The sequence below is a fragment of the Penaeus monodon genome, chromosome 2, assembly GCF_015228065.2.
Source record: "Penaeus monodon isolate SGIC_2016 chromosome 2, NSTDA_Pmon_1, whole genome shotgun sequence".
Classification (NCBI taxonomy): Eukaryota; Metazoa; Arthropoda; class Malacostraca; order Decapoda; family Penaeidae; genus Penaeus; species Penaeus monodon.
The window spans coordinates 8,663,589-8,690,590 of record NC_051387.1 but is presented as its reverse complement, the minus strand read 5'-3'; the positions used below and the strand labels follow the sequence as shown (position 1 = coordinate 8,690,590).

Sequence of the window (27,002 nt, the reverse complement as noted above, 5' to 3'; positions counted from 1 at the left end):
TGTCATTCACATTCATCTTCAAGGTAATTTATCTGATTCTTCAATCCTTCTGGAGGTGAGTAACAGAGAGACAGAAACACATATATGTCGTGGACAAAATAAAATTCAAACTTTTGCTATACAAAATCTGTGAACTGGGTAAAAATACCTTTATTCACTTAATATGCTTAAGTATACAAGATTGAAATTCAGTAATAAGACTGTATACTATAGAGTAGTTGTAGTTTAACCCAATCAACCGGATCTATGTTCTGTCCCTTGTAGGTTTTTGTGAATTTTGTTACATACAGATGGCTCCACATGTGCTCAGCCTCCAAGGAGTCTATCAGCAGGCCCTACTGACCGATCTTGATTTCGCCATTCCTTGAATTGGCGGGAAAATGCGTTTTTCCTTTTAATACAATTGATATCAATACTGTTATTATTGTTATTGATGTTATGATTATTAAAGTATTATTAAAATCTTGTTAACATTTAAGACAATGAAATAATGCAAAAGATCCTTTCCAAAAGTCAAGGAAAAGGGTAAACAGGTGAGAAAGGTAGAACTAATAAGTGACCCCTTGATGACTAAGCACTTGTAGAGCCATCTATATGTGAATACAATAAATAAACCTGTGTTTCAGTGGGCATGGCATGTATTCTTGCCAAACGTGGCGATTGGGTTAAGTGAAGAATGAAGAAACAAGATTTACAATTTCAAAATACTAAACATGTCTTCAAAGACAACATGGACCTGAGTATTGTAAATCATAATATAAACTGACTAAGGCAATAAATTGTGAATCTCGGAGTCTTCATCAAATATCAAACAAAGGACATCCTCCTTTTCACATAATGAAACTTTCTCTCTTGAAATGTCACTTGCATAGTTCTGCAAATACCTGCAAATCTTAAAAATTGTGAGGATCTTAAATGTACAAATATTTGGCACTAAAGTCATGCTGAAATATCTGTATATATTTAAATCATAAGGGAAATACCAATGATACTATTGTAAATTCTGATTAATCCTTCCTCTTTTTTATCCCAGTGGATACCTCATTACAGTATTTACAGTATTTTTTTTTTATTGGAAGAACCACCACCACTGGTTAGAAAACTGTAAGTACTGTATATATAGGAAAATTACAATTATAGAAAATCAGCATGAAAATAGAGCAACATCCAATATTCTTCTGTATGTAGCATCACCTTAACAATGAAATACAATACACTCACCCTTTCTGCAATAACAGGCCATGGCAGTCAATAAAATTTACATTGGATTTAAGGTCCAAGAAAACAAAGTTAAACAGCTGTTGGAAGAATCTTTAAATATTTATTTTTGTTCACTGTCATACCTGTATGACTATTTTTATATTACCATTTCAACCAAACAGAAATGATTCTGAACATCCTAACACTCTCCATCAACTTGACTAACACACACTGACTCCATATATAGCAAATTGCAAAACTATAAATTAACCAGAATTAAGGTCTTAACTCTATACGATGTAGATGAAATGAGGTAAAAAAGGGAATGAAAATAATGAGGTTTAACAGCATACAGACACTCCTGCCATTCTTGGGAAAACTCAGGACATCCCTAATAAATATCACAAGCACACCTGAAAGTAACTCCTTTAACCATGGCCTGACACAAATTAAATCAATTCTCATTATTTTTGTCACATGGGTATTTTTTGGATCATGCTACATTTAACTTAAGAAATGCCTTTAGTAAATTGATCTGTTTAACAACTAAGGACTGTATATTTCATGCCATCTGTTTAAACTATTAGGAGTTTCATCAAATTATAGATGCAACTATATGGGAAAAATATGATATAATTGTAATAACTAATATAATTTCCTCATATCTAAGATTTTCAAATCAGCTGCAAAATGAAGTCTACTGTTATTTCATTCAGTATGTCATGATTGCCACTTTATATATACTGGATTCAATTTGCAAAAAATGAGCCATACTTCATATGATTTTCCAGTCTAGTATTCTTACCACTTTACATATACTGGATTCAATTTGCATATTATTTTTAAACAAGCCCTACATTTTATTTTCCAGTCTATTATCATTACTTATATCACTGTAGCATTAGATATAAGAAACTCTAGTTATTGTGGAATATCCAGAACAGACACAAAGTATAGATACGTGAAATTTGTAACATGATATTCTTTCAAATAAGGAAAGGAAAATAACCACTTTAAAATAAATAAACACTCATATTGTAGGTTAGTGGCACTGGTTATCTTACACATATGTTATCTTGGGATAAAACCACTGAACACAATTACAAAAGTGCTGACAAATAACAGATTCTTTCTCAATGTAACTTGTAGTAGTAGAAAGGATTTTAATCTACCTCTGTGGCAAACTTGGACAAACTTGCATCAACAAAGTTTGTTTTCATTCTGAATTAGCAGCAATGCCCTAGATGGAAAGCTGTACCTGCCAAATTTGGAAGGCTTCTTTGCTTGTAAAAAATGGTTATCTTTTCAAAACCTAACATCAAAAGATTCATATCTTTATTGCATCACCCTGAGAAGCATCTGTAATGCGATTAATGGCTAACTGGGTATTGGCAATGTCACTAAGATCTCTGTTGATCTCCTCTAGTAATTTGTCTCCTCTGTCAATCCCTCGCTGAAGCCTCAGAGCAGCTTTTTCACCTTCCTGTTCTAGCACCCTCATGCTGGCTGTCTGTAATTAAAAAAAAAAAAAATAAATAAATAAATAAAAAAAATCATTATTCAAATTAGGTTATCTGAATTACCATCAAGTGGAGTAGAGATCATCTATTAGGAAAAGTTTAACAAAACATCTTATCACTGTATATTTCAATACATGAGTTGTTTCCTCTAGGTCTGTTTCAGAACTAGAATTTTGATTCAAGTCTTATCCCAAGGCTGCCAAGCATGACATGTATGTACATGCCATGCCAACTGTGAGTTCAATTTATTACTTGTCTTTACACAAAGAAAAAAAATACTACTACTACTACTATAAATACTACCTGTCTCACCTCTTTACCCTTTTCTTAGATTTTCAAGAAATATTTTCTGATAACTTATATTGCTGTTAGTATTGTCAGTAACACTATAATAATCATGAAGGCAAAAGTGAAGTTAGATGAGGTCACAAAGTCTACTGAGTGACTCCTCTGCAGTTAAGCACTTGTAGAGATATCTGTATGCAGGGACATATCACAAAACAATACTACAGTGAATACATCTTCATGATGCTAATGGGTTAATATGTGGAAGAAGAAGAAGAAGAAGAAGAAGAAGAAGAAGAAGAAGAAGAAGAAGAAGAAGAAGAAGAAGAAGAAGAAGAAGAAGAAGAAGAAGAAGAAACATCAATTTTAGTCATAACTGTTTTAAAACAAAACTTCACTTCGTTGTAAAGCAATTGTTTTAAAACAAAATTTTACTTCCTTTTATATCTGTCATAAAAATAAATGTTTCTTATGTAAAAAAGGCTGAACTTCTGATCTAGTATTTAAAAAATAATAACAATAAAAAACAAAATAATAATGATGTTAGAGTGATTTAAGGTGAAAATTAACCCAAAGGCCCCAGAAAATTGTGTTCACTGTAGTATTTTTTTATGAAATGTCTCAGCACAAGGATGGTTCTGCAAGTGCTTAAGCCAAAAAGGAGTCAATTATTAGACCTTGTAACCTTACCAATTTCATCTTTCCTTGAGTCTGCGGGAAAAATGCTTTTTTATTTACTAATGTTATCAATACTGATGCTGTTATTCTTATAAACTTTATAATTATTTTATGATATGATATATTATAAGCCAGTTCCAGGCAGCAATAATAAGCTTCCAAGAAATTAAAGGAACAAAGATAAGACAGATGGGTCAGCCAAGGTCAAACCTCATGAACTCGAGAAACCAATACGCTTTGAATAACAATGTACTATTAGAATGGTTATGTTAAGGCATTAATACCTTTTTAATCTATTTACTGTATTGATTTGTTTTCTTGTAAAATTTACATTTTTTCAAGATTAAAGAAATTAGGCTTTTTACAACAATGTGTTACTATTACTGTGTAATAGTAACTCCTAACTCCTAACTGGTAGAGCATCTTTAAATGACATATCAGGTCATCTTAAATCCAGCAAGTACATCAGATATTTAAGAACTGGGCATTGCCTAGAAAGCATAAATTGATATGATTGGTCAACTTTCCTCAACTTTGGATATAAAGTTGACTACCCACTTTTTATTTAAGAATATTAATTCATACATTGGAAAAAAATTGTGACAAATTGCAATGCTAAATAAGACAAAACCTTTTCAAGTCTAACTTTGATAATAATTTTTTTTTGAGAAAGATATTTGAGAGTTTGGATTTGAAAATTTTTCCACTTTACCCCACTTGGTGGTAACTTATAATTGCCATGAACTACTATGGTTTCCAAAACAAGTAAAGTAATGCAACTTTCCGCTAACATGCTCACCCTACCTTCACAAGCAAAAGGCTAATTCTCAGACCTTAGCCTAATATGTATGGCATTACAATAATACAGACATATGTAAGGTAACATGAAACTGTTTCTTGCATATCCTTCTTACCTGAAGTTCAGCTGATGAATCTTCAGATGGAAGACTTTCAATAAGTGCATCTATATCCTTGGCATTACGAGCAATGAGAGTGGCAAAGACTCTTTTGTGCTCAGTCATATCTGCAAAGATTGAATATTCTTTTATAATGACATTATTAAAACACAAGAGCACAATCTCCTTTATAACCAATCTATACCAAAACATTTATTATTTTACTTACCATCAGGATTTTCATTCTGTGAAGGGGTTTTGCCACTTTTATCGAAACTACATGGTGGTGCTGAATTAAACAAACAGCCTATGCTGTTATAAAGGTTCTCTGCTTGCTGGAAAAGAAAGGGGAAAAAGTATAATAAAAACAGAACATATCAAAAATTTTATAGTGAGAAGAAAAAAACTCTAAAATTGTATCAATTTTCAGAACAGTATGATAACTTACAAGCAGTTTTCTTTAACCCTTTACCAACGGGTGGCATGTACGCACATGCCATGGCATGGCGGGACTATCTGCCGGGGGCATGTATGTACATGCCATGGTGTATGTATGGACATGCCATGAGTTTTTTTTTTGTTACAATCATGGCAAAATATTATTTTTCTGCCATCAAAAGTGTGAATAAGTTGTTTTTAACACTTTCTCATTTTTACTATGAAAAGAAAAGAAAAGAAAAGAAAGACAGAAAGAAAAAAAAAAAAGTGCTGGTCCCAAGCCCGGATAAATAGAGAGAATGATTACCTAAAAGGTAACACCGGCCCTCTCCGTGAAAAGGAACTGGGGACCCTACCACGTACTCACTCCAAGAGCATCACAACATGAAAACTACAATTAAGTATCATGTTGTGACCACGGCAGCTTAAACATGAACCAACCTACCGTATAATAATAATAATAATAATAATAATAATAATAATAATAATAAAAAAATGTATATCCTCGTAGTATTACGAAGAAACGGCATGGGATGCTGGTATTTGGCAGGAGTGGTCACGCATACTAGGGCGACGATATAAGCCCCTGGCAGCGAGGCCCAGGCCACTATGAATACTACCCGTCGGGAAAGGTTTAACCCATTGTCAGTGGTTGGCAAGATTACAGTGCCATGCCCACTGTAATAAAAGTTTATCTATTATCTTTACACAGATAGCTCTACAAGTGCTTAGTCACCAAGGAGTCAGCTTTAGTCTTATGTATCTCACCTGTTTACCCTTTTCCTTAGTTTTTTGAAAGCTTCATTTCAATTATTTTATTGTCTTTGATGTTATTAATATTTTAATAACAATCTAATAATCATAACATCAATAAGAATGATAACAATATCAATATTAATAGTATTGGAAAGAAAAACACATTTTCCTGTCTATTCAATGAATAGGGAAATCAGGATCAGTCACTATGGCCACCTGATGGACTCCCTACTGTCTGAGCACATGTGTAGCCATCTCTCAAACTTTCATTTTTTCACACTCATTCACTCACACGTGTGCTCGTGTTCAGGTATGTGTCTGTGTGCGTGTGTTGTATGTAACAACACTCACTAAAATCTAAAGGAGACAGTACATAAACCTGATATATATATTTCTATACCCTGACCTTATCCTGCTGATGCTGAAATACATGTATACATGCACCTTAAATCTAAAAGACACTGAGGTGTATGTACACATGTACTCTCCCTCAGGAGCTCATAATTATACATACATTGGGTTAATCTTTATGGATGCACTAAGCTATGGCAAACTGAAGATTATATTTTTGAAGAGGAGAAAAATTTGATGTTAACAGTACAAGAAATAGTCTGCAGACACTACCAGTAATCCCACAAATAAAAGAAAAGTATTGCGGAAAGCACTGCTCACAGACTAAGTCCCTATGGTAATCCCAAGTTTCAGCTCTAACTTGCTGGGTATACTGAGAGATTGTTGGGTTGTTGGGTTCTACCCTCCGTCGGGCAGTGTCCACGGCCCATCATAGCATTGTAGATTGTTGAATAAAGTTTGTGGCGTGGAGTGAATCCACACTGTAAAGAATTACCCAGGCATTACCAAATGTGCACTAGTGAAATATTGCTCTCAACTTTGCAGATTCCTTTATATCATTAGTGAAGTAGAATTTGGATTATGGTGAGTGTGATAATGATAATGTTTATAGAATTACCCTTCTCATATAAAAAATCAGATGTTGTGCAGATTACTTCCTATACCTTACATGTTATTCTAATGTCTTTGACTATTACCTCTACTCTTTATCTCAGCAATAATTCCAGTAATAAAAGAAATAAGTGTCGTTCTAAAAGCTAATGCTACTACTACTTTTTAACCTACCGATTCTTACGTCTCTGTTTTACGTTTTTCTATGTTATTCGCATGGTGTTTTATCTGTCTTCACGTGGTTATATTTTGTATTATCACTTATTTGACTACAAATGTGTAAAAACTATTGACTTCCAGGAAATATATCAAGTTACTCGAAAACTAACAGGTAAAGCCTAAAACTCCACAAAAACCCCATTGCTTCACCCTCAAGTTTCAATAGTAAACAAATACCAACAAGCAGTTAAAACTAAAATGTCAAAGGAGTGGAGTTATGAGTGATAATACCATATTAACTGCATCTTGAAGTTGCGACAAGCGGTCCGCCATGACTGTTGTTGTTATGATGTCTGTCTCTGCCAATCAGCATCGCTCTTTCAGGGACCAAGAATATAATTGTTTACGGCAAAATTTATATATATATATATATATATATATATATATATATATATATATATATATATATATATATATATATATATATATATATATATATATATATATATATATATATATATATATAACATATATATATATATATATATATATATATATATATATATATATATATATATATATATATATATATATATATATATATATATATATATATATATATATATATATATATATATATATATATAATCGGTGCAAGTGCACACATCAATCGCCACATGCACATGCACACACGCATCGCCCGCGCGCGTATGTGAGCACGCGCTGATTTAATAATTTTAGGTAAATCGAACTTAGATATGATGAAGTTCCTTGGGCAAGGAACTTCACCTCGATTGGGTGGGCAAGCCAGCCCAAGTCAGTGCTGGTCCCAAGCCCGGATAGAGAGAATGATTACCTAAAAGGTAACACTGGCACTCTCCGTGGAAAGGAACTGTGGACCCTACCACGTACTCACTCCAAGATCACCACAACATGAAAACAACATCATGCTGTGACCACGGCATGAACCTACCGTTATTAAAGAAGGCCGCGGTGGCCGAGTGGTTAGAGCATCGGACTCAAGACTGTCACAGCGGCAATCTGAGTTCGAGGGTTCGAGACACCGGCCGGCGCGTTGTTCCAAAGGCAAGGAACTTCACCTCGATTGCCTACCTAGAAAACGACATATCGCCTTGAGCGCATGTGTCGTAGGGGAAGTCACCGCCGTGGCACAAACCGCGGTTGATTAGGAAGGGCATCCAATCAGGCAATGGTGGCACTGCCATATAACCTCTCAGAAATGAATTGAGAGAGGCCTATGTCCTGCAGTGGAATGAATGGCTGATAAAAAAAAAAAAAAAAAAAAAAAAAAAAAAAAAAAAAAATATATATATATATATATATATATATATATATATATATATATATATGTATATATATATATTTTTTTTTTTTTTTTTTTTTTTCAACATATGCTCCATTAAGGTCAATACACTTCTGCTGATAACCAGCCTTTGAGTCCGTCTGAGTAAAACTGAGGGTCATGTGGTCTGAACCATGTTAGAGTAGCTCTTTTTGCATCTTCAACCGATGGAAATTTGGTACCTTTCAAATTATTTTTTTTCATTAAGTTCTGAAACAAAAAGAAGTTAGATGGGGCTAAACCTGGGCTGTAAGGTGGATGTCGGACGATTTCCCATCGAAATTCACATAACACAGCTCTTGTCTACCGAGCTCCGTGAGCGGGTCCATGGTGTGGTGGGACTGAACGCTTTGATGTAGCTTTCCAGAGCGTTTTTCTGAGCTTTTTTGACAGTTTTCTCAAAATTCATAATAAGCATCAACAAAATTCCCTCTGCATCCCAGAAGATAGTGGCCATGACCTTTTCTTTCTTTGTTGGATTTCTTGGCTATCAACCAGCGGCATGTGGCCAAGGTTATTAAGCCAATGGATCCTATTTATTCTGTCAATCTATATAAGGTCATAAAGTTTTGTCTCCCTTAAAAAAGTGATTACTTTACTGATGATTTTTTTATCATCATTTAAAATATTTGATATTATTAATTCTTTATTTTTTGATCTTAAATAATTTATTATTGGCTGTCTCTTGTTTGTATATTTTGTGCAGATGGTTAGAAAATGTTCTATTGTAAGAGTGGTGGTGCATTGGGGGCACTGTGGAGGGTAGGTTCTCTCTATATAGGGAGTGAGGTGGGTGATTCTGGTGGCATTGACCCTGAGTCGGGCCAACACCACCTCCTCCCTTCTGATTTTCCTGTGGGATGTGTCCCACAGTTCTATTGTTTGTTTTATTTTGTGTGTGAGTTGGAGGCTGGTCCACTCACTTTGCCACAGGAGATGTATTTTTGCTTTTATAAGAGACACAAAACACCTGAGATCTGTACGGACTATGCTAAGGTCCAGATCGCCAGTTGACCCGGCTAATTTGTCAGCCTGCTCATTGCCATGGATACCAGAGTGGCCTGGTACCCATATTAGCTTGATTGATTTATTGGCACCATGTAGCTTACGAATGATATTACCCAGAAGTTCATTTTTGGTGGTTTCTAATGATTTAATGGCTTTAAGTGAACTTAAGGAATCAGAAAAAATTACTATTCTATCGTGGGTCGTCGATAGTGCAAAATCAATGGCTTTATCAATGGCAAAAAGTTCAGCAAGAAAGATCGATGTATGATTCGGCAGTCTGAACTTTAGTTCACATTCAGTCGACCATACACCCGCACTCACACACTCATCTGTCTTGGAGCCGTCGGTATATATATGAAAAAAAGGGAGATGTTTAATAAGGATCTCTCTGAACCTCTGGCGTACCTCCACCTCCGGCGCCATGGCCTTGGCTGATGGAAGCCAGGCTTCCATGATAGAAAAATTGGGGGTTTCCCATGGCGCTATATTTGACTGAACCAGGGTATCGATGGTAGAGAGATCTATACCGACTTTCTCGACGAGGTCGTGGAGTCTCGTGGCAAAGGGCCTAATGCCACTATTGCCATTAGGGTGGCTCGGGTCTCGAGCCACCTTTGCGGCATAGCTCAAGGCTAACTGGCCGCGTCTGAGTCGGAGGGGAGGTACTCCTGACTCCACCTCAAGACGCTCGATCCGAGTGCACTTCAGGGCTCCAAGACACACACGCAGACAGGCATTCTGCACAGCATCCAAACCTTTCAAACTTGTTCTCGATGCCGAACCATACACGATTGACCCATAATCTACTTTAGACCTAATCAGGGCTTTATATACCATTAGCAAAGACTGTCTATCAGCTCCCCATTTGTTACCAGAAATGCACTTTAATAAATTAAGTGCTTTTTGACATTTATTCTTTAACTGACCAATGTGGTCTTTCCAATTGAGTCTACTATCAAAAAGTAGCCCAAGAAACTTTGCAGAATTTTGAATAGGTATTGGGTGGTTGTCTAGAGTTAGCCTGATGTTCGGCTTTCTCCTACGTGAAAAAAATTACCCAATACTCTTTCGAATGGAAAACTTAAAACCCCACTGGAGGCCCCAGTTATGAATCATATCCAGTGCCAATTGGATGCGATTTGCTGAGAATTCTGCATTATTGCTGGAGTGCCATAATGCACAATCATCAGCGTACAGTGAGTATTTAAGATTCCGAGGAGGAGCTGGTAAGATGTCATTGATCATACATAGAAATAATGTTGGTGACAAGACACTTCCTTGTGGGACCCCGTTTGCCTGGACAAAAATGTCCGAAAAAGTGACATTGTCGGAAAATAATTTGACAGCAAAAGTTCTGTCAGAAATGAAATTTTGAATAAAACAAGGCAAGTTTCCACGTAATCCAAAAGCATAAAGTTTTCTGAGTAGGCCATATCGCCATGTCATGTCGTAGGCTTTTTCTATATCTAAAAATACTGAAATCAAAAAATCTTTTTGGCAATGGCCTCTTGAATATGACTGCCCAGCTTTACCAGCTGATCGAGAGTTTGGCGTCCCTTGCGGAAGCCGCACTGCTCGTCAACTAGTAAATTACTGGAATTTAAAAAATGCAATAGCCTACTGTTAACAATTCGTTCCATGACCTTGCATAAGCAACTTGTCAACGCAATTGGGCGGTAGGAGATGGCAAGTCTGGGATTACCCCCTCCTTTCAATATGGGAATGATGTGGGCAAAGTGCCATGAGTTTGGAAAAGTGTGGCTTTTCCAAATTTCATTGTACACTTCTAGCAACTTAATCATGTCATCATGATTAAGATGCTTCATCATCTCATATCGAATCTCATCGGGGCCTGGGGATGTTCCTCTACAGGCTTCTAGGGCTCGGACAAGCTCATCCATTGTAAGATCTTTATTGTAATCAAAGTCATCTCCTGTGGCAAAGTGAATTGGTTGCAGCTCAGCCTCTTCCTTGGTGGTCAGGAAGGTGGGATGGTAATTAGCTGAGCTGCTTGTATGAGAGAACTGCCTGGCGAGTGCATTAGCAATGTCTCTAGGTGAATCGAAATTAGTGCCCTCGTGGATGATGTTATTGATTTTAGAAGATGATTTTTTCTTATTGATTTTATTGATAGTGGACCAAACCTCTGATATTTTGGTGTTGCTGTTTATTGTAGAGACAAAGCTCCGCCAGGAGTCTCTTTTTGCTTGTCTTACTACTCTACGAGCCCTAGCTCTTGCTAGTTTGTAATTGCAAAAGTTCTCATTAGTGATGTTATTTTTGAAAAGCCTGTAGGCCTTATTGCGTCGGCACAGCGCCCTGCGGCAATCTGGTGTCCACCATGGAACTCTATGCTTAACGCTATCTGTCGAAGTTTTAGGAATGGATAGCAATGCTGCTTCTATAATCGAATTCTGAATATTGTTTACTTTATCATCAATGGTTTCTCCAACAAGTTCGAGCTTGACGCTCCTTGTGAAGGCGACCCAGTCTGCTCTTTTTACGTTAAATTTAGGCGCTGAAGGCGTTCTCACTGTGTCGCATGAATATTTAATCAAAATAGGAAGATGATCGCTTCCCAACGAGTCGTCAATGGTGTGCCACAGGCACTTGGCTGCTATTGATGAAGAGACCAGTGATAGGTCAATAAAGCTCAAATTACCGGTATTATCGTCCACCCGCGTCGGACTACCATCATTCAGAAGGACTAAATCAGACTCATTAATCAACTTAACTACTTGCTCACCTCTACCATCCACCCGCAGGGAACCCCATAACGTATGATGAGCATTAAAATCAGCTAAAATTACTTTATTTTGTGGCAGACGTTCCTGAAGAGCAAAGAGCTCATCATAGGCTATCACTGCATCAGGGGGACAATAAAGTGAACATATAGCCAGATACGTGCCATTAATTTTTACTTTGCATGCGACAAACTCCAAAGTAGAATCAATAGTAACTTCTGTAAAAGGGAGGCTTTGGTGGATGTACATGGCGACTCCGCCTCCACCCCTACCCTCACGATCCTTCCGACATAAATGGTAGTTCCTCAGCGAAACGACCTCGTCAGAGACGAGGTGTGTTAAATGCGTTTCTTGGAGAACTATAATATCGGGAGCATAGGACGAGGCTAATAATTTAAGGTCATTTACTTTAGATCTAAGACTTCGACAGTTCCATTGTATAATGGTCGACGCGAAGATTACGTTTTATGGGGTTTGGAAGTGCCTTGTCCACCAGATTTTTTCTTCTTTTTTGGGAGGGAGACGCCTCCTCTCCCTCGCTTCCCGGGGACCTCTCTCGGGATGATTTGGAGACAGAAGCCTCCATGTCCTGCACCTCCTGGCGAGGGAGACGACTGACAGATTGCGACCTGCTTCTCTCACGAGAAGCCGATCGCGAGCCAGACGAAGTCCTCACAGGAGTAGCCCGGACGGGAAGGTGCGCTCCTGACTGTGATTCGGTATCAGCCTCCTTAGGATTTTTATGCTGGGTTGATGCAGCCATTTGATCGACCAATTTAGTCAAATGATACACTTTAATATTTAATTCTTTAACGGTTTGTTTCAGTTCAGCAATTTCCTTATCCTTGGCTGCAAGCTGTTGACTGACATTACTTGCACTAGGGGTGATGTTAGTTACTGCTTCAGCATAGGAAGTATCGGGTTTGTGTGTCAAACTTTCCACTTTCCTCTTAGCTTCAGTATAACTAACTTCATGCTTCTTCATATATGCTAATGTCTCAGTCTCCTTCTTCAGGATGTTGCACTCAGCAGATCCTGACTGATGGGGACCTCCACAATTAGCACATTTGGAGATTTGGCTAGTACAAGTGATGGTGTCATGGGCTTCAGCACATTTGCGGCAAACAAATTTATTTGAATCTTTATCAATGCATCTTAATGAGGTGTGTCCGAATTTTTGGCATCTATTACAATGCATTGGCTTTTGGACATAAGGTCTTACTTGAACACGTTCATAACCGACATTGACATATTCTGGAATTTTATTCAAAGCAAAGGTCAAAAAACACAGTCCAGTTTTCGTTCGCACATTCCCGTCCTTCTTGGTCATACAATGAACGTCCACTACGTCTTGGTCCTTCATGCTCTCAAGAATTTCACTTTCTTCCATCGTCCTCAAATCCCTGTGAAAGATTACTCCCTTACAGGTATTTGGGCCAATAGGGATAGTTACTTTAACTCGAAGATCATGAATTTGCGTCAGCTTAAGTAAATCCTTAATCTGGGAGTTGTATTGTACTTTAACAAGGAGGCTTCCATCTCGCAATTTTTTGACAAAATCAAAATCGCCGTCCACTTGACCATCAAGGACCTTTTTGATGATAAAGGGGTTCACGTTCAAAAGCGATTGATTTTCATTCACGCATTTTACATTCGCGAACCTTGCATTCTCGGTGGGGATTTTGAAAAGTGGTCTTCTAGGTTTGTCATTAGTAAGGGTTCCATTGATCAGTGTCGAATTTGTCTTAGGACGGTCATGAGTCGCCCCTCCTCCTTGAGGAGGAGAAGGGGTAGCCGGGGTATCATTCATCCTGGGTATCGGACCAGGTCCGACCCCTTGTCTCAAAATTTTGTCCTGAAGGGATCAAAGGCTCTTAACTTTTGGTATCAACCTAGCAGCAATAGCTAAGAGAGTAAATCAGTTTATTCGTCCTCTACCCCCCCAGTGGAAGCCTGGTTGCGTTCTCCAGTACCACAGCGAGGGATTGAGTTATGTGTGGGACACTTCCCTACCGCCGAACTTGCCTAGGCGAAGGACGGTAAGTAGATGCCCACCCCCCAAGCGAATACGGGAGTTCACGAGGAACTCCGGTAGGCTCAGGAAAGTCACATTAAGAGGAAATATTTAGACAAAGAAAAAGTGCGCCCAAAGGACGCCCCAGACTACTGGGCCTCCCTACCCAGGGGTCAAAGCCCAAAGGGCTACCCTGGTGTAGAAGAGAGCTGCGGGTCTGAGGTGGGGTGCTGACTACGCCTACTGTAGCCTCGTGTCACCTGCAAAACAAGAGCACTGAAGGTGCTGGCAAAGCACAATAAATGATCTGTAATTACAGGATTTTACTTTACTTGAGTTACTTTAAGAAAACTCAGAAGCAATAATGCCTAGCGAGACGAGAGGCCCCGGGCTCCAGGGTAGCTCTTGTGGCACAAGACTTATTGTTTATTGCTGCTGTGTTATGGACAAGGTGTTTACTCATCAGAGTTTCGCCATGACCTTTCCTCTTTGAACACTTAAATTTTACTTTGACTGGTACACTTCCACCCCTGGGCAGCCACTGCTTTGATTAAAATATGTCCTGGGGTAGAGTCATGTTTCATCCCCTATCACAATTCTCTGCAGAAACGCTTCCGAGTCCGCATCCCACTTGTTCAAAATTTCAATTAAAAGATCTAACCTTGTTTTCTGCTGATCAACCATATTCAGTTATCTACCTGGGCTTATTTTTTTACCCTAAATCCTTGATGTAAATAGTAAACATAATCGGCGCCAAGACCGGTCCTCGAGGTACTCCGCTAGTTATTCGTTTCCATGTAGAATGGTTCCCTCTAATTACTGTGCTCATTTGTCTTTCATTCACTCGAGGATTTGCCTTTCATTCCATTAGGTTATTTCCATAGTAGTCTTCTATGCGACACTTACCAAATGCTCTTAAGTCTAAATATATACAATGCACCTAGCCGTCTCTTTCTTGGAATATTTCAGAAATTCTGTCATAAAAAAACATTTGCTACACATGACCTTCCCTCCAAATGGCTTATTTAATATCATATTGTGTTTAACAAGCACTTCAACTCATTGTTTCCTAATTATCTTTTCTAGAAGCTTACATACTACACTGGGTAACAGAGGGTTTTGCTTGTCACCGCTCTGACATAGAGGTATAGTGTGGGCGAGTTCCAAGCTTTTGGTAGTTTTCCTTGTTTGACAGTAAAGAGTACACAGTTTTCTGCCACATTTCCCTAACAACCCAGTTAGAAATCTCATTTGGTCCCTCTGCTTTAGTCTTGTCTTACCCTTTTCGTAGGTCTTTTATTTCATCAGTTTTGAGAGTGATGTTTTCGATGTTATGATTTACGTTTGTACGGTTTCTAATTCACAGTATGGGGTCCTGAACAGACAGACTGAAATTTCTCATTAAGGATTTCACTCATTTCCTCCTCCTTAGAATAAACAATGTTGTCTTTGATGGAGATAATTTGATCTTTTCTTTTAGGCTTATTGTTTATTTAGTTAAAGGGCTTTAGTTGATTTGTACAGTTGTTGATTTTTAAAGTCTATTTTCGCCTCCCTTATGGTTGGGTATACTCATTTCTTCCAACGTTATATCTTTCGCACGTTGCTTGAGATCTGTCTTCTGAGCCTTTTCCATAAGAGCTGCTTATTTTCTTTTATTTTCTTGCACATATAACTGAAGTACTTTTGGCCATTTCTTGCTTCAGTTTTGAATGTTGAAGCAAATTTGTCTACTTTCTAATAGGCTTCGCAAAATTTTTAATATTGTATATCAGTGTTCTCTTCGTCCAGGATTGTTCCCGTTTATGCCATCAAAGAAATCTTTAAGGCTTCTATACTTACTTCTCTCGTAGTTGTATTTCGCCATTCCTTAGGTTGAATTTTCCTTGTAGCAGACAATATTTTGATTTAATTATTACTTGGTCGCCTTTTCCCAGAGGACGGTATTTCCTATCCTTTATATCATCTTTATGCTTTTGGTATATTAGGTCAAGCATAGACGGTCTAGTCTAAGCTCTTTAACGTTTCTTGATTTAGTTTTTGGTTATTTGCTTGTGACCAAACTGGTGTATGGGGTGGAATGTACGTTGCGGTTATTGTTAAGCTTACCTCGTTTTTTGTACATTAGTTGCTTTTTGTTCCACTATGGGGTCTTGTTTAATCTTTAACTCCTCTGTGGCAATTCCTTTCCATGTTAATATTGCCACCTCCCCCCTTCCGTTTCCATTTACCCTATATATATATTTTTTTAAATCTAAATATTATAGTCTCTGGTCCTTATGTTACATCATCTATAGAGGAGTCCAGTTACGTTTCAGTAATACATATTACATCTGGTTTATTAATTTCGGTTACTGTGTCTAGTTCTAGTAACTTCGAGGATAAACCATTTATATTTGTATAAACAATTTCTATATAATTTCAGTATTCCTTTTGGTTGTAAGGTTAATGTTTGTCTGTCTCTACAACCTGGTTCCAAATAGCAGATTTTTTGGCTTGGAGACCTCTCACGCTTCAAATGAACAATGTTTTTTCTTCCTCAGTCCTTTGTTAATTTTTGTTCTTTGTATCTTACTTTTTTTGTAGTAGTTTTATGTCATCCTTGGTCATATTTTTTCTTATCCAGATTTTCTTATATTTTATCGTGGGTGGCCAGGACTTCTACCTTTTCCTTGAATTCTTGGATTTTCTTATCAGATTTTTCAGTATTCTCTCTCTTGAATGGTTGTGTTCCTGCGCAAATATCCACAATTCCTTTTATATTTATTTTTTCCTCACGTGTAATCAAACATTTTACTACTAGACTGTCAACCTTGACTTCATGAACCTCAAGTCTAACTGCTGCTTCCGCTAACTTCATTTTCCTCGTCTGATTTTAGGTGTTAAACAACGGAAGATGTCTTAAGGTGCAGGATTCACGATCACTTCTCGCTTCCCTTACCTTCCCTCTCAAGTCCCGGCTCGTAAAGCCTCATTATTTTTTTCAAGGTTTCACTTATTTATAACCAAGCTTTTTCTTTCAACATGAGCTATACACATTTACATAACCCATGACTAACAGACTAGACAACCCATTACCCGATTCTCTACTCATTTAATAACATGTAAAACTGTCTGCACTGCTGCGATACAGTGCATTCTCCATGTGTGTGTGTGTGTGTGTGTGTGTGTGTGTGTGTGTGTGTGTGTGTGTGTGTGTGTGTGTGTGTGTGTGTGTGTGTGTGTGTGTTATATTATATACATATTAACGCACACACACACACACACACACACACACACACACACACACACACACGCACGCACACACACACACACACACACACACAAACACACACACACACATGTGTGTATATATATATATATATATATATATATATAATGTATATATATATATACATATTATATATATATATATATATATATATATATATATTATATATATATATATAAGAAGAGCAACAGAGGGGCGTCTCCAGAAATGTTTCCTTTGGTAGCACCAACAGAACTATTTGGTCAAAGAATGTGTTCTAGACTATCATTCTCGATTCATAAAACCTAACATGCGTTTGATGAGTTTGATCCCAGCAAAAAACTTTTATATATACAAGTTTTCTTCTTTCAGTAAACATTTATATTCTTGGTCTCTGGAAGAGCGACCGTGATTGGCGGAGAGAGAGACTTCACAACAACAACAATCATGGCGGACCGCCTGTCGCAGCTTCAAGATGCAGTTAACATGGTATTATCAATCATATCTCTACTTCTTTAACAATTTTATGTCATCTGCCTGTTGCTATTTGTTTAGATACATGGGGTGGTGGGCAGGATTTTCTCTCGATTATGGGTTCTGTTTGTAAAGTTTAAGGTGATTTTCTCGAAAATTAGCCTGGACAATTCGTCCTTAGTTCGTTCGAGGTCATCATCATTGCGTTACTGCTTCATCTGGGGTAGCTGATGCGTAATATTAAATGCACTTCGTATCTGTCCATAATAGGACCGCTTCAAGTATGGTCTTTGCACTCTAATAAAGACCAACACAGCTCTACTACTTGGACTGTGGCAAGATGGAATTTGGACTCTATATGACGACAATAAATATCTAGGAATATCTATAAGCTTCATGAAAGTTTGTAGGTCTGTGCCAGTGTGTGGCCTCTGGGTTAAGCCCTATTTGTTATCTAATTAAAAGGTAATTCTTTACATTACATTAAGGTCCCCAACTCTGTGTCATAAAATTTACTTGATAATCTAAGTTGCTGTGATTGAACATACCCTTTGGGCACTGCCCCTGACTAACATTGTCATCACCTTGTTCTGCATGGCAAGATAGATCTGAAACTCAGGAGGACAGAGTGAACTTAGATTGAGTGGTACTTTCCATAACCCTTTTCCTTTATTTGTGGTATTACCATTCATGTCTACAGATTATTTCATGTACTGATAACTGCAACTTTTATTCCTCTACATGAGTATAATGGTATATATCCATACCATAAAAATTAAACATTTAAAATATTATCCTTTACTTATGTAGATATACATAGGCTGTATAGCAGAGTCTTTTTAAGAGAAAAAATATGGAGAATAGCAATGTTAACAGAGTCATCTTTTAATAATGATAGCTCTGTATAATGCTGTAAGAAGAATTTTCCCAAACATCAAACATTTATGTTAAAGGTAGTTTAGTAATATATGATGTGCTGTCATTGTCAGGTGGTCACTTCTTCTTTATCCCTGCTCCCGTTATGGTACAGTTATGTAATGATACAGCATGTACTATACACACACAGCTTGTTACCTGATGTGCTTTACATGTCATTTGAATAGTTTGTGTTACTACAAAACAGGGAAGCAATGAATAAGATTAATTTTGAAATAGGATCCTTGACTTCCACTACCCATGATACATTGATAACACCCTCAGAAAAGTGGTAATACCTCAAACATGAAAACTTTGTACCCAGTTTTATCATTATACATTATGTGACATCAGCAGGAAGAGTGTTCATATACCAATCTGCTGCTTAATTATGGAAGTGTAAGAACTGTTTTTTATTTTTCAAATGACTACAAATCAAGGTTACCTTCAATTTGTTAATCTTTTTTCTCTACAGTTACTGACCAGTAGCAGCAGTGGTATAGTGTCTCCTTGTATTATCGAAAAAGAAATGAGGTTAAAAATATGGTACATATTGTTTCAAAGGAAAAGACAGACTAGAGTATCATTACAGGAAGACTAGATCCTCATTTTATTGTTGATGATAATGATATTGCATGCGTAACTTCTCACCTGTAAAATAATTTTGACAAAAGTGCTGTCATTAGTTTTGATATATGTTAAACAATTAAAACCAGTTTCAGATCATTAGTATGGAGAAGAGGAATAGTTATCAGGAATGTGACTTGTTAGATATGCTAGATCAGAATTATAACATCAGCATGGTCTTGAGTGTAGATGTAATAATCTAATTCTGATATGGATTCCCATAACAAGATTCATAGATGGAATTCCTGCAGAAAAAGTGAGTTAGTCAAGGTTTGTGATTTACTCGTATAAAGAAGGGTCAAATTTAATTAAGAAAACTGAATATACATTATCATAGTTATCTGTAATTATATTGATATATGCAAAGAGTTTTTTTTTTCCAACAGAGTATTAGACTTAATACACAATAGCTCATTGTTTCTTATCTTTACAGCAAGCAGAGAACCTTTATAATAGCATAGGCTGTTTGTTTAATTCAGCACCACCATGTAGCTTTGATAAAAGTGGCAAGACTCCTTCACAAAATGAAAATCCTGATGGTAAGACTGAATATTCAGGTGTCTATTTTTCATGTAGATATGTTGTACAATGTACCCTTGAGTTTTAGTAATGTTATTATACAAACATCTTACCATGATGTAGAAGATTATTTGATTTCAAAATATTTAACTTTGCAGATATGACTGAACACAAGAGAGTCTTTGCCACTCTCATTGCTCGAAATGCTAAGGATATAGATGTATTAATTGAAAGTCTTCCATCTGAAGACTCTTCAGCTGAACTTCAGGTAAAAAGGGATATGCAAAGAACAAATTTGATATATGGCAAGTTTGTTAATTTGTAATACAGACCTTCTTTATTGGGCTGAAGTATTCATAATTTAGTTTTTGCCTTTGAAAATTGAGCTAGGATGTGCATGGAAACTTTTGTTTTTTAAGATATTTTATAACCCCTGAGTGTTCATGATGATTATAGGATAGTTTGAGCAAAGTGCTATTGTCGAGTCATACAGTTTTTTAATTCACAGACAGCCAACATGAGGGTGCTAGAGCAGGAAGGTGAAGAAGCTGCTCTGAAGCTCCAACGTGGCATTGATCGAGGAGACAAGTTACTTGAGGAGATCAACAGAGCTCTCAATGAAATTGCCAACACACAGTTGGCTATCAACCGCATCACAGATGCTTCACAGGGTGATGCAATTAAGATATGAATCTTTGGTATTAGATTTTGAATAGATACCCATTTTTACAAATAAAAAAGCCTTCCAAACTAGGAAGTCACAGCATTCCTGTTAAGGCACTGCTCTTATTTGAAAATGAAAATGAGCTTTATTACTATAAGTTTGTTGATGAAGTTTATCACAAAAACAGGTCAGCATTGGTAAAGGAGACAAATTACTTGAGGAGCTTAATAAAGCTCTCAGTAAATTCCTAACTCCCATTTAAATATCAGTTGCTTCACATATACTGCATGGCTAATGCAAAGATATGAGTCTTGGTGTTAGATTTTGAGAAGATACCTTTGATAAATACAAAGGAGCCTTCCAAATTGACATGTACAACTTTAGTCTTAGCTATTGCTTCTACATCAGAGTGAAAACAGAGTTTACCAAAAAATAGAATGGTATTGATAAGCTCAATAAAACTCATTGTTAAAGCACTGATACTCTGCCATGCATTACATCACAGACATATCATAGAGTGATGCAGTTAAGCTATCATCTTTTGGTATTAGAATTTTAGGAGATACCCATTTTCATAAGCAAAATGGCTTTCCAGTATTGGCAGGGACAACTTTCCATACTAAGAATTTCTTCTACTTCAGAATGAAAAAGACCTTTGTGACATGTGAATTTGTCTTGGAGGTTTGTCACAAAATGGGTCAGTGGGTTCCTAACCCAATGCCACTAAGGCTGGTATGTACAAAAATGCCCTGCCCATTGTGAGTCTGGGTTATTAATTGTCTTTATACATAGATGACTCCACAAATACTTAGTCACCAATGAATCAGTTACTAGGACTATGTATCTCCCATTTACTCTTTTCCTTGACTTCTAGAAATATTTTCTTTCACCCTATATTGCTACTAGTAATGTGGAATCGTCTATATGTAGAGACATTTCACTGAAGTGAACACTACATTTTCCCAGTATCCTTGGGTTAAGGAAATCAACAGAGGTCCCAGTTGACAATGGCTAGTTAGCCGTCACTCCCAGCAGTGGATATTTTGCAAGTAGGAGTCTTCTGATATTAGATTTTGAGAAAATAACCACTTTTCAAAAGTGGAAGAGCCTTCCAATCTTGGCAGGAACCCCTTTTCAGTTTAGGACATTGCTTCCAATTCAAAATTAAATGAAACTTTGTTAAGTAAGTTTCTCCATGTTAGCCACTTTTTTTTATACTAGAGGTTAGATAGTGGAATTTTCTGGCATTTATCATATTGTAAGAATATTCTAAGGATTCATTGAAGGATTGCATATATATAGAAATACTATTAGCAGTATGCATACAGCAGGAATGTTTATATTTTTGCATTTTTTTAATAATAAAAAAGTATATATATATATATACTGTTACAGTTGAATGTATTTTTATGTCTGTTCACTTATTTATTCATGTAATGGTGATGATTATTTCTAATGTTACTTGTAGTTAGAATAAAATTAAGTCACAGATTGGGTTAGAAAACTGACTAATAATATTGGTATTAGACTGGAATGTGGGGTGAAATAGGATATCACTTAGTTGAGTGGATCTTTTCTATGGAAAGTGAAGAGAATTATGACCTACCTAGTTTTTAAATTTGTGAAGATGAAAATTTGAAATGGATTTCATTTTGAAACTGGTGAGAAAAATATAAGAATCACAAATATTAAAATTTTGTTTTACCATCGATTTTTCCTACATATTTATATCTGTAATTTGTTGAAATTGCAGTAGAGTTTAAATAGATGGCATAATGTACGACACTCCTCAGCTGTATGATTAGATTCTTCAAACTAGTTCTTAGTTGCATAAAACAAAACTAAGGAAATAGCATAAAATCACATTTCTACTATGATAATAAGTAAATGAATTTAGTGTTACAGAATTGGATAGCTATATGGGACAGCTAGTTTCTCAACCTCTTTTCTTCTCTGTGCAGTTTCATTTACATGTACTCTTGATATCTTTACCTATGATAATTGTATATCTATCTTTATCTGGGTATATTCTGAATTACAGCCAGAAACAACGGGAGTGTCTTTGTTGTCAAAATTCAGCCTTTTTTGTTGTAAATGGAAGTATGCATGTGCGAATGATGAACTAGAATAAAATAGTTCAAGATTTTGCAAACCAACTTTGTAACCATTTGTTTTCTTGGACCCTTTATTCAGTGTAAATTTTATCGACAGCAATTAGGTGTTATCACTGAAAGGGATAAGTGTCTACTATGTTTCAGTATTATTTTGAATTTTAAAACATAAATATAATAAGTATACTGTTTTTTATGTTAACTTTCTTTTATGATGATAATTTATTTTTATGTATGGTAATTGTGCATTTATAACATTACTCCCTGTGGAAAAAATACATATATAAGATATGTGTGTGTGTGTGTGTGTATATGTATATGTATATGTATATGTATATGTATATGTATATGTATATGTATATGTATATGTATATGTATATATATATATATATATATATATATATATATATATATATATATATATATATATATATATATATATATGATGTATGTATGTGTTGTGGTGTGTGTGTGGTGTGTGTGGGTTGTTGTGTGTGTGTGTGGTGTGTGTGTGTGTGTGTGTGTGTGTGTGTGTGTGTGTGTGTGTGTGTGTGTGTGTGTGTGTGTGTGTGTGTGTGTGTGTGTGTGTGTGTGTGTTGCAATGCAGAGGTATCTTTGTCAGAAGAATGACAAAGATTTTTTCAGCATTTGTAATTTGCAATAGAAATTCCAGCATGATTCAAGTATACATTATATTGATATACCAGCACAATTTGAGTGCCATTTATTTAAGAGTTGGCTATGTTATCAAAAAAGCTAAATGAGACTTAATTAAAAATCACAGGTTTTTAAGATTTAAGGTTTACTGAAAAAGATGCAAGTAAAGGTTTTAAGAGAAAAGGTGTCATATGCAAGCAGGCTGTCCATTAGTTGCTTAATTGTTGACGAAGATTTTTATATTTACATTTTATTGCACTATAAACACATTACTAGACTCGGGTCCAGGTTTGAAAAAATGTTCAACATTTCTACTGTAAATATATATCTTTATTACTTTACTACTGTCTTTTATACAGCCATACAGTATTAAGATACTGAATTGAGAGTTTTGTATAAATAATGAATTAATAAAGGTATCAATCCCATGTTCACAGATTTTATATCACAAAAGAAATACAAGTGTTTATTCAAGGTTGATTTTTGAAATGATTCTAGTTAAATAGCATGTCTCGGTTATGTGGTATAGGATTTCCATTGTCACAGATACAAACTTTTACACAGTATCAATGATCTCATAATTCCAAATATTGTATAAGCTGTTTAGCATAGCAAAAACTGGTTGAGGATGTGTTTGTAGTCTCTATATTTTCAGTCTTTAACAATAAAATAATGCAACATTTTTAGTAAGACCTTGTAGATCAAATTTAAATATTTTTGCTGGTTGGGATCAGCATGCTGTAGGTTCAGTAACTTGAAATCAGAAGAATGGAAAGTAGATGAAAGCAGATAAGGTTGATCATAAGTATTCAGAGAAAAACAAGTGACATGGCAGTGCACAAAATCATAATAATCTGTCTGTTTACTTGATTGTGTATATCATAACTTTAATCTGTATTAGAATATTTTCTTACTCAATTCTGTTTTCCAGTCTTAGAGTTATTTAGCGAAATTATAATGATATGGTGCCATATTATAGATTAAGTGAATCTCAAAAGGAGAAAAAATCCTGAACTAATGTTGATAAAAAAGATGACAGATAAAAAAGATAACTATTGATATGGAAGATTATACAAAGATAGGGTCACCTATCCATCTGTCTGTACTGATAGAAACTATAATATAGATCTTGCACTGAATCAGTATTAGGAAATTATTTAAAACTGCTCCTCTGTTTGTTAGTTAAACATAAAAAAAAACACATTAAATATGGTAAATATAATTAACAACAATATGGTAATCAAATTTTAGCATATAAGCATACTACCTGCAATTAATGCTTTAAGTTGTAATGTACATAAATAAATAGGCTATTACTGCAATACACTTGTAAAACCTAAATTAAAAACAATTATTTTCCACCATAAGCACATGATATACAAAATAATGTTAATAAAAAAAAACATTAATATCAGGCACCTGTTGAACATTACATGCAGTTCAAAAGACTTCAATCTTTTCTGACAAGACAGAGCAAGAAATAAGAGATATCTGCACCTGGATACAGTATATAGTCTGTAATGCAACTCCATACTGTTTGGGTGTGTGAAGTACAGCAGTTGATTTGCCTTGGGGTACCTTATCTTTGGCTAGTAAGTGAGTCAGTGACTTGTTCTTTGTTATTGTTAAGTCTGTAGTAATCTATCATAGTGTTGTCACTTGTTAATTACCCTTGCTATGTATTGCTAAGACAATAAGAAATAGAAATATACAGTTGTCTCCAAACATATTAGTAATTTTAAAATAATGTAATAAAAATTAATAAAACCTGAGAGGTTGAAAAGAGAAATTTTTTTTAGGCTTTTTCAAAACTTCATTGAAACATTATAGAAATTAGAAAATATTCAAAATTGTGGGCGAGTGTAAGAGGAGCTATGTGGTTGTGAGTATAAAAATAGCTGCCGGTTTATTCGAAAAGTCGATGTTAATGATTAGCATTTTCAGGTCATTTAACCTTGTTACAATTAGTCTTCCGTGTTTTCCTTATCGCCAAGGGGAAAAGAAGAGGCTGTAACATAAACTATTTATTTACATGTGTACAAAAAATGGTCATAATTCGATTCCATAAGCTCAGCATCTTAGTTACTTATTATAACGGAACAGCCGTTTATATACATATATATCGCTAAATAGTTATAAATGTGGCATTAAGATGTGAGTGTAATTAATAGAATGTTATTGTCTTAAGTGGGTGTTATATAGCACGTGTTCACGCTTCCCGTTCCTTCGCATTATTGTTTACAGCGTCCGATTCTTAATAATTACCTAAAATACTAGTTTTTGGCAAGCACCTCATCATGAAGGTAGAAGTACAAGAAGTGGGATATATTTATTGTAGAGATATTGTAGTTAGGTGGTTAGTGAGGGTATTACAGGCATAAAAGACAAATAAGATTATCAGAGCATTGTCGAAGCCGCGAGGGAGAAATCGGACACAGGAACTCGTCGTCTGTCTATGTTGTTGTTTCCTCCGAGAGTCGAAAGTAGTCCTTTTTCTTCACTTTATTCTCTTATTTGTCGTTGACAGACCATGGACACAGACATCTGTAAGAGCATTTGAAAAGGATTTGTATCCAAGACGACCGACATGATCAAACGCGAAGGCTGTCAGAGGAGAAATTAAGTTAGTGCCAGAGGGTGGTCTCAAGCACCCAGGGAGCCGGCACTCTGAGGTCAGTGCTTGCCAAGGCGCCATGGGCGGGCGAGGGCAAGTCGGAAGTCTCTACGCGTCGCAGTATGGGCTGGGGATAATGTTTCGCAGGAGGCTTCACCTGATCATGAGGTCGAGAGGCTTCACTCCCCATTGGCGACCTCCAGGTGGCTTCAGGACAGCTCTCCAAGCACGCCCACACACGACCAGGTCTTCGTGTTCCAAAGGTATTATTGCCTTGTCTTTGTTATGATACTGCGGTATTTTGTAGGTGTATAAGGTATTTTGTTTTGGGTAGTGCGATTAGGTTGGAAGGAAGATGTATAATGTCTGTATCAGTATTTTCAGAAACTTTATTATTTATTTTTAAAAGTTACTGAGAATTCAAGATTTTTATGGAAAGCAGATCTCAGACTCAGAAAAAAAAATATATATATATATTTTTTAAGCATATTAAAATATATTGTGGAACACTTCTGTGCATAATGTCACTTTCCCACACCAAATCACTGACATGTAAACCTAAACATTTGTAGTGTGTTATTATATCCAGATTCACAAGTTCTTCCTTGTAATATGTTATTGCTATACCCCAGATATCATTAACTGTAAAATAGGTAGGAACAAAGAAAGGCTTCATTGTACAAAGGATGAAGGAAAAATTATAAGTTTTTTTTTTTCTTTTTTTTTTCTTTTTTTTTTTTGTAAAGGAACAGGATCAATGTTTGCAAGACATCTCCATATCTGCCATTGGCATTTGTCTGTCATCATCTTGATAACAAACTGAATCTCATAAAGTATATGATAGCCATGTTAAGCATGCAGGCTAGCCAGATGATATATAAGGAATCATTCGAAACTTTTTGTTTTTTATTTTGGTATGTATGTTAGTCAAAACTATTTAAGAAATATGACCATCTTTAATGTATTCTGATGCAGTTGAACCAGTGAGTGAGGGTAATATCTGTAGTGCCATAGTATCATGATAAACTAGGTGCATGTAAGAGATTAAATTATATATGTTGTGAAAGGAAATCTTTCTGCCTGTCAGCCAAATGAAATGCAAAGTGATTCTCAAAGATTACAGATATTAGATTATGCTATTTATTCA

The 27,002-nt window shown here is 35.9% G+C and overlaps 3 protein-coding genes across 7 annotated transcripts in view; 2 read left to right on the top strand and 1 right to left on the bottom strand.

The window, feature by feature from the left end:
• Positions 1-1,293: 1,293 nt before the first annotated feature.
• On the bottom strand, positions 1,294-8,602 carry LOC119580929 (mediator of RNA polymerase II transcription subunit 21-like). 2 transcript variants are annotated; one of them, XM_037929177.1, is made up of 4 exons: positions 8,501-8,602; positions 4,809-4,914; positions 4,598-4,707; positions 1,294-2,710 (listed from the first exon to the last, which is right to left on the bottom strand). In XM_037929177.1, the coding sequence occupies exons 1-4, from the start codon at positions 8,585-8,587 to the stop codon at positions 2,528-2,530; spliced, it is 486 nt and encodes a 161-aa protein (XP_037785105.1). In that variant the 5' UTR covers positions 8,588-8,602; the 3' UTR covers positions 1,294-2,527. The 2 variants fall into 2 exon arrangements, with proteins under 2 accessions (XP_037785105.1, XP_037785112.1); XM_037929184.1 differs by lacking the exon at positions 8,501-8,602 and adding an exon at positions 7,187-7,279.
• Positions 8,603-17,682: 9,080 nt separating this feature from the next.
• On the top strand, positions 17,683-22,887 carry LOC119580908 (mediator of RNA polymerase II transcription subunit 21-like). 4 transcript variants are annotated; one of them, XM_037929151.1, is made up of 6 exons: positions 17,703-17,763; positions 19,139-19,160; positions 19,380-19,560; positions 19,724-19,829; positions 19,968-20,077; positions 20,318-22,887. In XM_037929151.1, the coding sequence occupies exons 3-6, from the start codon at positions 19,501-19,503 to the stop codon at positions 20,498-20,500; spliced, it is 459 nt and encodes a 152-aa protein (XP_037785079.1). In that variant the 5' UTR covers positions 17,703-17,763; positions 19,139-19,160; positions 19,380-19,500; the 3' UTR covers positions 20,501-22,887. The 4 variants fall into 4 exon arrangements, with proteins under 4 accessions (XP_037785094.1, XP_037785079.1, XP_037785089.1 ...); XM_037929161.1 differs by lacking the exon at positions 19,139-19,160 and having other exon boundaries at positions 17,708-17,763; XM_037929145.1 differs by having other exon boundaries at positions 17,709-17,763; positions 19,139-19,560.
• A 2,781-nt stretch (positions 22,888-25,668) lies between these two features.
• Positions 25,669-27,002, top strand: part of LOC119580898 — an 11,486-nt gene continuing 10,152 nt past the window's right edge. The window contains exon 1 of the mRNA XM_037929134.1: positions 25,669-26,118. Coding sequence (XP_037785062.1) covers positions 25,935-26,118 — 184 coding nt within the window. The 5' untranslated portion in view covers positions 25,669-25,934. The remainder of the gene's footprint in view (positions 26,119-27,002) is intronic.